Genomic DNA, 11,804 nt, shown 5'->3' with positions numbered 1-11,804 from the left:
CCGACGTTCATCAAAAAACTTGAAGAAATACCAGAGATTGCTCTGCCTGAAGAACAGCCGATCAAAATAGCTCTTGCCTTGGCTGACAGAGGTTTGGTCGGGCAATTTATGGGTCGATGGCCATCAAAAAAATCGACAGATGAATGGGTCCAACGAAATTGGAGGCCTTTGCTGACGAACAACGTGATCTGTTATGCTGTCGGTAGAGGATTCTTCATTTTCGAATTCACTACCAAGGAAGACCGTGACCTGGTGTTCAGAAATGGGCCGTATTTCATGGGAAATCAAGGCCTTTTCCTGAACAAATGGACCCCTGACTTCGACCCTTCAGTCGATGTTCCAAAGGAGGTTCCTGTTTGGGTCCGGCTCCCCAACCTGCCGATCCACTGCTGGAGTTACCAATCCCTACAAAAGATTGGAAACGGGCTGGGTCGATTCATTGACAAAGCTGACAACAGGGGCCAATACACCTGCGCAAGAATCTGCGTGGAAGTTGACTTGGAAGCTGGTCTGCCGGAAGCCGTTAAACTTACAGTTGGAGATTGGCATCACTACTAGAAACTGGACTACAAGCAACTGCCCTTTAAGTGCAGAACCTGTCATGAGCATGGTCACTTCCAACGAAACTATCCTAAAACCCCATCAAGGGACAAGGTGGAAGAAGAAGGATGGAAAGAGATAAAAAAAGGCAAGGTAGTCTCAAAGCCTGCTGTTCAGACAAAATCTGGAACAATGGGGAAACCCCACAGACCAAACCAATCACAAAAGAAGGCCCCCCCTTAGTTGAAAAGGTGAATGTAACAAAGAGTCACGAAGAAAATGAGGACCAATCGAATAAGCTGAAAGAAACTGAAGAAAATTCAACTGATCCTCTAGCTGCTGCTGATCAAAGGGGAACCGAAGGTACTAAAGAGCACATCAGTCTAGCCTCTGACTCGAGGGAAGAGTTAGAAGAGAGAGACACCGAATCAGATGGCTCACAAATCACTCCTATCAAGTCGGCTAGGGGTCGGAAATCCAAGAAGAAACAGAGAGAGGAGAAAACTTATCTGGACGTCCTACAAGGCTCCCAGAAAACTCTCAAAGGAATGATGAACACCAGATCTGGGCGCAAGCAGAGCAGAGCTCCAAAAGGAGCCACCACCTCCCAAATCAGTAAATAATGAAGTACGTCTCCTGGAACTGCAGAGGGTTAGGCAGCAAACTGAAAGAAGAAGCCCTGAAAGACATTGTTAGGATCCATTCGCCTGAAATCCTCCTCATCCAAGAGACAAAGATGGAGGATAATCCGCTCCTCCAAACTAGTAAGACATTCTGGCATAAAGGTCCCGGAAGAGCTGTCAGTGCTAGGGGCGCCTCTGGCAAGCTTGCCTCCTTCTGGGACAGCTCCAAATATGAATTGATTCAAGAATAAAACTGCTCTCATTGGATTTTCACCCAGCTCCTTCACAAAGACTCTGGTCAACAAGTAAGTATGTTCAATATTTATGCTCCGGTCCTTCCAACAGAGAAAAAACTTTGCTGGAACTCGATTCAGCCCTTTCTTTTATTGCAAAACCTAGAAAATATCATTATTGCAGGTGATCTGAATGTCACTCTAGCCATTGATGAGAAAAATGGGGGTTCCCCAGTAAGGGATCCAGCTAGAGAATGGGTGGAAGACATAATGCTAGACTGGGATCTTGAGGATATCAAGCCCTCTGCAGGGAAATATACCTGGACTAACAAAAGATTAGGGCCAAACCACATAGCAGCTCGCCTGGACAGATTCCTTGTCCAATCGTCTACCTTACATGTGGTCTAACAGCCTCTTCTAAAATCCTTCCAAACTGCACTTCTGATCATAAACCTATTAGCCTCGAGCTCTCCCTTGATAGAAACCTTGGTCTAATACCTTTTAGATTCAGTCCTATGTGGATTCAGCAAGATGGTTTCCATGAAGTGGTTTCTGAAGCTTGGAATCGGCAGATCCTGGGATCCCCATTCTATGTATGGGAAGAAAAATTGAGGGGCCTTAAAAGAAGACTTAAGGAGTGGGCTAAAACCCTGAAAACACCCATTGCCAAGAGAAAAGAATCCTTAGAAAACCTTGCTTCCCATCAATCTGCAATGGAGAATTATGTTGTTTCTCAAAGTCTGCTTCAAAAAGAAGTTGAGTTGCAAAAACCTCTCCATAGAGCTAGCAGGGATGAAGAGGAGTACTGGAGACAAAAATCCAGAAACTTATGGTTACAGGCCGGTGACAAGAATACCAGTTTTTTCCATAAGCAAGCTGAAGCTGGCAAGAAATTCAAATCTATTTCAGAAATTCGGTCCCATGATGCCGTGGTCAAAGATTCTGAAGGCATCAAAAGTGCTGCTTTCACCTTCTTCAAAGAGCTTTATATGGCTCCTGATAATCCTCCTTTAGACTCCCAAGCCTACCCCTTCAATCTAATCCCTCACTGTGTTCACGATTCTGTTAATGCTATGCTTACCGCTCCGATCAGCATGGATGAGCTCAAGAAGGCTTTGGTCTGCATGGAGTCGGATAAAGCTCTTGGGCCTGATGGGTTCAATGCCAGAATTTTTCAGACTTGCTGGCCTATAATTAATAAAGATCTTTTGAGAATGGTGAGGAAGTCGCAATCATGTTCCAAGATCGGAGGCAGCACCAACTCGGCCTTCCTTGCCCTGATTCCGAAAGAGAAAGGAGCTTTTGATTTTGGTAGATTTCGGCCCATTTCACTATGTAACATAAGTTATAAGCTGATCACCAAAACAATTGCCAATCGTCTCAAGAATGTTTTGCCGGAAATCATTCCGGAAAATCAAGGAGGTTTCATGAAAGGGCGAAAGATTATAGACAATATTGTGCTAGTGCAAGAAGCAGTTCATTCAAGTTGCCACCGAAAAGAGAAAGGAATGGTGATAAATCTCGATCTGGAAAATGCCTTTGACAGGGTGAAACATGATTTCCTCTATGCTGTTATGAAGAAACTGGGCTTCTCTATAACCTTCATTAATTGGGTGAAAGCCTGCATTGCCTCCCCTTGGATTGCGCCGCTGGTTAATGGCCGATCAACAAAGTTCTTCAATGCCTCAAGGGGCTTAAGACAAGGTTGCCCGCTGTCCCCGCTCCTCTACGCTATTCAAGCCTCTGTGCTCAGCGTCCAACTTGACTGCTGTCAACAAATCCAATCTCTGCCAGGACTCGGAATGGTTCCCAATGTTAAAGACATTAACCATGCCCAATTTGCCAATGATACTTTGTTGCTTGGAGGAGCGAGCATAAATTCTGCAAGATCCTTTAAGAAAGAGTTGGACACCTACAAGGAGGTCTCGGGCAGCAAGATAAACTATCTAAAAAGTACTATCTACGACTGGAACTGCTCGGTCAAGGAACTGGCTGATATTGCCAGGTTCCTAGAGATGAAAGGAATTCAGACCTGGGAGTTTTTTAAATATCTGGGGATTCCAATCTTCAAATCCATTCCTAAAGTTGCCCACTGGATGCCTCTGCTTGACAAACTAAAACTTAGAATTCAAGCTTGGGGAGCCACTTGGTTGAACAATGCTGGGAAGGTTATCCTGATGAAATCTGTTCTCATAAGTATGCCTCTTTATCAACATTCCATTCTGCTTGCTCCCAAAACCTTCCTCAGTAAATTGGACAGTCTGCTGAGAAGATTCCTCTGGGAAGGGGGGAAAAACAATGAAAAAAGACTTCATTTAGTTAAATGGGGCACTATTAAAAAGCCAATTCTGGAAGGAGGTCTTCAATTAAGAGATCTGGGTGCCCAGAATCTCTCCCTGGGCTCCAAAATTCTATGGAGTATTGTTGCTAGAAAGGCTAGCTGGAGTAAGAAAGTACTGTGGAAGAAATACTTCAATGGACAGCGGCTGAGGTGTTTGGACCAGCCCCCAAAAACCATTAAAGGCTCTCCGATTTTCAAACTTTGTCTTTCTGCTATGGAGCATTTCAGTCACAATCTTTACTGGATACCAGGTAATGGGAAAAAAATCAGAATTTGGGATGATCCAATCCTTGGTGAACAACCACTGAACCATGTTGAAGGTCTGACAAACATTAAAAACTGGCTACAGTCCAACAATCTGAATACCCTGTGGGACATCTCAACTTGGACGGATGATACTGGAAGACGATGGGCTAGTTGGAATCTGGGAGAGATTCCCCAAAGGCTGCAGGTTGAAGCTTCGTTACTGTTAGATAAGCTCCAAGGAAAATCTCCAATCAAAGCAACAGCCAAGGACAAAAGAGGGTGGGGCTCCCTCTCTGGCAATTTCACAGTCTCTGAAGGTTACAAAAGTATGACAATGATTCCTAATGTCCCCCCTGACCCTACTCAATGGAGATTTATTTGGGCCTTCCCTTCGCTTCCCAAAATTGACTTCTTCTGCTGGACGTTAGTTCATAACAACATTCTCACTAGAGATATCCTGAGAAAAAGTGGAATGGAAGGACCTTCCAGATGTCCTCTGTGTGTGTCAGAGGAAGAGTCCGCTAACCATCTGTTATTGCTTTGCCCTTTTGCCCATGATGTCTGGAGGGGGGTCCTGAGGTCAGGGGCTGACAAAGTTGAGATTCCTGGTAATATTCCTAACCTGCTTCACAACTGGGCCATATTATCTCCGTTCGACCTCTCTAAAAAATGCCTCCTCAAGACAGCCTGGATGTGGATCCCTAAATTCACCTGCTGGAAGCTGTGGTTGGAGAGGAACAATAGGCTTTTCAGGGATGAAAAATGTACTCCTGGCAAAATTATCACTAAAATCCAAGCTTTATTGGGAGAGACTCTGGATACCAAACCTGCAATAAGGAATGAAGCAGCTTTGGACAGCGAGGAGGAGCTATGGCTCAAAGATCTGGTTCCAAATTATGTTTTCAAGCCCTTGTCCCCTGCAATTCCCCAAGCGAATTGGGAAATCCGCCTAGAAGAACAGATGTTTATCAAATGGCGTTCTGCTTTGGAGGAACACTGCCTCTTCTTTGACGGGGCCTCTAAAGGCAACCCCGGAGCTGTGGGTGGAGGTGGGGTTCTTCTGAATCCGGATGGATCTACTGAGTTTCGGTATCAATGGGGGCTGGGCATCGAATCTAATAACAGAGCTGAGGCTTTGGCTCTGTGGCAAGGGCTTAATCTGGCCATCAAAAGGAACTTTCTGACTCTGTCAGTCTTTGGAGACTCCAGGCTGATCATCCAAGCGCTGAACCTCAACTCAAACCCCTCACAGATCCACTTAGCTTCCATTTTCAAGAAAATCAGGCTTACTCTGGCCCAGTTCCGAAAAATATCCTTTTTCCATATTCTGAGGCACCTGAACGATCAAGCTGACCTTGAAGCCAATCTGGGCTCTACCCGTAGCAGAAGATCCCTGTTAGTCAATTCTGATGAGACTAACTGCATCATTCCTTAATCCCCTTTTGGTCGACCTGCTCTCAAATTTGCTTTCAAAATCCAGACCTGTTCCTCCTCATGCAGTCAATGATCCCGGTCTCTATATGGTCAATAAGCCAACATCTATCTCGATAAGGGAAGTTCGATTCTCAGATAATTTAAATGGCTGAAGCAAATGAAATTGACGGTGATCATGTTACAGATCACTCAGATTCCCAAAGACTGCCTCATTGCACAGAACAAGAAGATGAATGCACTATTTTTCAGAACAACCTGTTGGTTTTCATGCTCCTGAAAGCGTTCTGTCCGCCGCTGCTCTGCTTACCGCTCGGAAGTTAATGCGCCGATTATAGATCTTAAAAGCAAGGGTTCCAATCTCTGATGATTCTTTGTATTGCGCATCCTCCTCATGAAATTTTGTATGATTCTACTTCGTTCCTTTTCTTTCAATTTCGCTGTGTTGAGTCTAGGCCTGGGTAGCTGAAGGACCTGTCCAGCCTCTCTATTGATGGAAGGAGGATCTGTGAAAGCATTAGGCGGACTCTGGTTAAATGGAGGTTCGCCACTATAACATGCCAGAGCAAGGAAGACGCAAAGGTTAAGCTGGACTAACAAGACCTCCACTGCAAGCACTGTGTATTTCAACTTTGATTTCAGACAGTACGAGGCTCGATTTCCTCTGTAAGTGTTTCAAAGAGCGAGATCCTCTACTGTGCAACAGGAAATTCAAACTCAGACTTTGTTGTAATGCTTCAGCCCGCGGCAGCTGGTTTGCCGCTCTTTAATACCATTAACCGTTACAGTATAAAAAAAAAAACACAATTCAAAGACATGTAGCCACCACATCTCTTCTCAAAGATAAGCTACCATCGCCTGAGCTAGTTTATTTCCATTTATGTATGTAAGCATATTCCAATTCTTTGATATAAATGAAATGAAGTTTTATTTCTGCTGCATCTTTGTGTTTATGCGTCTATATGTATTTTTTTGTGTTCTTGCATAAGTCTGGATCATCTGGTTTCCCAAGTGGTAGACCAATAAAGACAATTGTCGATGCATGTTAATATTTTTATAGCAATATAATTATTCTGATCTTACAAAAACAAAAAAGAAACATTTGTTTCCTCTTAAAAGTTCATACTACTAAACTAAAAATATATAAAATTATTTTTTGTAATTTTGATTTCACTCTAAAACCTTTTTAAATTGGGTTATTCCTTCAAATTTAGCATTTAATGCATCATTCATATCACATGTAAACTTATATATAATCTTTAGTTTTTTAACACACGCACATAATTTGGAGAAAAAAAATTATTAGTGTATATATTCGCGAGAGATGTGATGTTGCAATTGGTAGCAGCCTCTCCACTCCAATTGATGTGTGCCATGCATACGAGCTCTCGATCTTTGTTCTTGTCTCCTTATAATCCATTCACAACAACACCACCCATCAATGTGAGGAACATACTACTCCTTCGTTGTGCATCAATAGGGTATTTGGGTATTCAACATAGAATTAGTCTAAGATTACTAATTTAACCACCAGAAATGATGGTGAGGACTAGCAAACGATGGAGTAGCATGAGGAAAACTAGGTTTATATCTAATCTTGGAGGATCCAAGATACCTTAAAATTTAGTAGTCCCAAATTGAGATGAAAATTTTGCCATCCTAAACAACTCGACAAAAGCTTTCCAACACAACTTTAACAAGCTCAAAAAAACTTCGTACGAGAAAGTTATTGCGTTTTGAATTTTTGCAGAAATAGGTAAAAGGGAAAGACATGTGTAACACATGGTAGTCCTATAGGGTGACATGTGGTAGGACGTATGAAGGACACGTGGCAGGTCCTAAAAATGACACATGACATGCTATACGAAGGACACATGGTAGGTCATCCAAAAGGCACATGGCATAGGAGTTGACTGGGCAGATGATATGGCAAGTTGACTCATTAGGCTAACTTGACAGGGTTGATAAGACAAGGGGATTTTGCACCAAGTGGGCCAATAATAGACCACCACATGGCAACATTTGAAATCCCAAGAAGGTTAGAGGCTTATTGAATGAATTGGGTTTTGGTGGATCGAGCCCACGACGTTTGGATTCTAGATGGCATAAACTTTGGTGGACAGGTCTAATAACATATTCAAAATGAATACATGTGGAGCCAATGGGGTTTGACCCTGTAACCCACAAAACCATAAACAATATGTGCCACCAATGAACCACAATGGGACATTCAAAAGGTCACTTGCAAATATATTATATAGCATAAATTTGTTATGCTTCAGCCAAAAAGGGAAGGTCTGCAAATTTGACCACGTGACCTATCCCACTTATTTACAACGGTCTAACTAATATGCCCATGCACCTTGATTTGGATGGTTTGTGTATTTTTATTTTTATTTTAATATATTAAATGTGGTATGATTCAAACAACAACCTTTGCGGGTTCGACCCAGAGGCTGCGGATTCCTAATGTTTTACATACCAAAAGTTATACCATTTCACTAGCATGAAGTGTGGCAAAAAGGTCGAACCCATCACATATATTAGCAAGATTATCACTATGAATGTGGTAAATACACTCATTTTGTGCCCTTTTGGAGATTAGATAAAGGAGAGAGTGTTTTCTAGGGTTCTTAAAGGCTATTGCACAACTATAAAATAGAGAGCCAACTTTTGAGATTAAGGATTTTGATGTAAATTTTTCATTTTGCATCATAATTGAAGGCGCCACTCCATTGGAAATAGACTCAGAGATGTAGCCCACACTCGGTGAACTCTGTTATCAATCTCGTTGTGTTCTTCTTATTTGTCCGAAAATTATTACTTTTTGTTCATAGTTTTTTAAATGTGTTTTATCAAGTTTGGCATTTCACCTTTTGTTTAAGAAGGCAAATCATAAGCTCACAAAAAAAAGATCCTAATTAATTTTGGTATCAGAGCTTAGTGAGCTATTTTGATTTGGTTTTTGAGTGTGGACAATTACCAAGTCTAAGCTAAAGAAAGGAGAAGATGAACTTGAAGCTTACAATCCAGATGTGTAGAAATTTCACCGTAGATTAAACTGATTATGCAATGTACTAAAGAAAAATACTTAATCTACTTCTACAATCAAACTTGCGGAAGCTTAATCAATTTTGAGCAAGATCAAACAGAACACATATAAAAGAGAAGAAGAGTTAATCACACATGAAACACAGAAGAATACTCTGGGGAAAGCCTCAGCTAAAAACCTCGCTATCTGTATTATCATACAAGTGGAAATATCTCAGGGTTACACAAAGCTTTAGTTCTCAAGCTATCTAGCTCTCAGTACAATCCCTCACTCGCTGCTCATAGACTGAATAGACACAACACATGCCTTCCCTCAATCCTCCTAGCCTCCTATTTCCTTGCGCAGTTTCTCCTGGGTCCTCTCGCGGCCACCTGTGTGAATTCACCTCTCACACAACTCACCAAACTCAGAAGTAACTGCGCAATCTCCAAGGAATGAATTCCTTCTGCATGCAAGAGATATCCTCAATGGAATATTCCTGCAACTGATAGTACACTGTCCCATCATCTGATCTCAACTGGGTTTCTAACTGAACTGACATGCATGAGTTATTTATGACAGAATATTCAGTTATATGAAGTGCAGTAGTTACATGCATGCATGCATTAACTAACTGAACTCACAATCAGTTCCACAAACTGTTGGAACTAATCTAACTGAACTTAACTCAGTTAACTGAGCTAACTAATTACAACTCAAAGTACAACGCATCCTAATCTCCTTAATCAAGTTATAACTGTTGCATGTCTTCACATAGACTTCATGTTTGATTTTCTACAACTAATTAACTCAAGATGAATTAATTAATTATTTTACAAACAACTGCTAAAATCAAATTCGAATTTTAATTCTCAATTTTAGTTAAGGGACTAACTAAAATTGGAATGTATCCCGAAATGCTATTTATAGTAGTGCTATTTTTAGCACCTCTATTTTTAGCATTTCTTGTTGCTATTTTCAACACTCCCTCTCAACAAGAAAAGGATTATATATCACCCCAATCTTGTATGTGTGGAACACGAACTTGCATTTTGACAATGCCTTAGTCAAGATATCTACATCCTATTCCTTGGTCGAAACATACAACAACAACATGATCCTCGTCACCACACAGTCTCGAAGATGATGATACTGGAAATCGATGTGCTTGGATCTGTCATGAAATACTGGATTCTCAGAGAGTTTGATACAACTTTGATTATCACAATAGAACATAATTGGATCCATCCTCTTACCAAACAACTAGAATCTTCTGCATCCAGATGGCCTCACATGCTATCTGGTTGGCAGCCATGTATTCAGCCTCTGCTGAGCTAAGTGCAACTGACCTTTGTTTCCTATTGTACCAAGAAACTGTAGCTGAACCAAGGTTGAAGATTCCTCCTAAACTTCTTTTCCGGTCTGATGGACTCCCTACCCAATCTGCATCTGTGAAGCCCCGAAGCTTCATTCCCTTTGTCCGTCTGTACCACAATCCATACTGAGATGTGCCTCTAAGGTATCTCAGCACATGCTTTGCTGCCTTCCAAAACAGCTTGGTAGGCTGAACCATAGCTTGACTCAGTTGGTTCACCGCAAAGCACAAATCTAGTCGTGTGTTCACTAGATACATCAATGAACCCACAAGTTGCCGATAAATAGTAGCAGCTACTACCTCACCTGAAGTAGCATCCTCCTTCCTCCAGTTACCAGCTAGAGGAGTCTGCATGGGCTTGCACTTCTCCATGTGGAATCGCTTGAGTATCTCATTGGCATACTTGCCTTGAGACACAAACACTTCCCCATCCTTCTGCCACACTTCCATGCCTAGAAAGTAGTGCATAAGACCCATGTCTTTCATCTCGAACTCTCTTGCAAGGTCCTCCTTGCAAGACTTGATCAACTGATCATCACCTGTCAATATCAGATCATCAACATAAAGAACAATGATCAATGGCTTACCTTCTACCATGATGTGGTAAAGGTTTGCATCTGCTTCACTCTTGGTGAAGCCCAACCTAGTGAAATAGCTTTCAATCCTCGTGTACCAAGCACAAGGTTCTTGCTTCAGCCCGTACAAAACCCTCTTGAGTCGGCACACATGCGAGTCATGATCAAAGGTCTCAAAACCTTCCGGCTTCTCAATGTACACCTCTTCCTCAATCTTCCCATTGAGGAAAGCAGTCTTCATATCCATCTGATGGATCTTCCAACCCATCTGAGTTGATAGTGCCAACATCGATCTGATAGATAAGTACCTTGCTACAGGAGCAAAAGTCTCATCATAGTTGATCCCCTCGACCTGTGAGAAACCACGGGCAACAAACCTTGGCTTATGTTTCTCAACACTACCATTATCTTCTTGCTTTACCTTGTAAAACCATCGGGAACTCACTACTGACTTGTCCTCTGGTCTTGGGACAACATCCTAAACACAGTTCCGAATGATGGAGTTGTACTCCTCCACCATTGCATCAACCCAGACTGGTTGCTGCACTGCTTCCTTAAAAGAAGAAGGTTCGGTCTCTACACACTCCCCAACCAGGGCCATGTAACCAGTGTACCGCTTAGGTGACCTCCTCTATCTGCGCTGAGAAGATGGTTGTCCCACATTCTCTCTTGCATCCAGCATCAACCTGTCAGCTTCCCTTGAGCGTTTCTACCCATCTCTGGAAGACTCTGCATGAGTGGATGTCTCCACTCCCAGATCCTCTGCATGTGGCTGCTCCGCATCAGTCTGAGGCTCCTCCTCCTTAGGAGCTAAAAGTTCCTCCTTTGCATGCAACTTAAGCTCCCTCTCAAGTGATACTCGCATGGCTTTCTGCTCGTCGAACTTCAAATCTCTGCGTACCACTGTCCTCTGATTGGTAGGCAAGAACACTCGATAGTTGTGGGGGTGTATCAGTATACCCCACAAGTATCCCCAACTAAGCTGTTAGATCTAGCTTCTTCCGGGCATCTTTGGTCACATGGCAATAAATCAATGATCCAAAGATCCTGAAGTGAATCACATATCGTCGCTTCCCAGAAAAGGCCTGCATGGTGTTTCATTCCCAGTATACAATGCGGGCTTCTATTCTGAAAGTATACTGCTGTATTGCATGCCTCAACCCACAAATGAAGTGGTAGGCTTTGGTCATGCAGCATCGACAGAGCTACTCCCACAATCGATCTATTCTTCCTTTCGGCCACCCCATTCTGCTGTGGGTTATGGGGTGCTGTCAACTCCCGTTTAATTCCTTCTGCTGCACATAAGTCCTTAAACTATTGGGAGACATACTCTCCACCATTGTCGCTACGCAAGGCCCTTATTTTCTTTCCAGCTTCATTCTCTACCAAGGCTTTGAACTCACAAAACC

The 11,804-nt window shown here is 42.5% G+C and overlaps 1 protein-coding gene across 1 annotated transcript; it reads left to right on the top strand.

Annotated features, from left to right (window-relative positions):
* The first annotated feature begins 1,911 nt into the window (after positions 1 to 1,911).
* LOC149143362 (uncharacterized) lies at positions 1,912 to 5,418 on the top strand. Its single transcript, XM_089451784.1, has 2 exons — positions 1,912 to 4,591; positions 4,781 to 5,418. Exons 1-2 carry the CDS (start codon positions 1,912 to 1,914, stop codon positions 5,416 to 5,418), a joined length of 3,318 nt encoding a protein of 1,105 aa, XP_089307910.1.
* Positions 5,419 to 11,804: the final 6,386 nt, after the last annotated feature.

This window comes from Pinus tabuliformis, chromosome X, assembly GCF_031772625.1.
Source record: "Pinus tabuliformis cultivar Carrire ecotype Pingquan chromosome X, CPIR1, whole genome shotgun sequence".
Lineage (NCBI taxonomy): Eukaryota > Viridiplantae > Streptophyta > Pinopsida > Pinales > Pinaceae > Pinus > Pinus tabuliformis.
The sequence above is the reverse complement of the archived record's forward strand: the minus strand, read 5'-3'. Positions and strand labels throughout refer to the sequence as shown.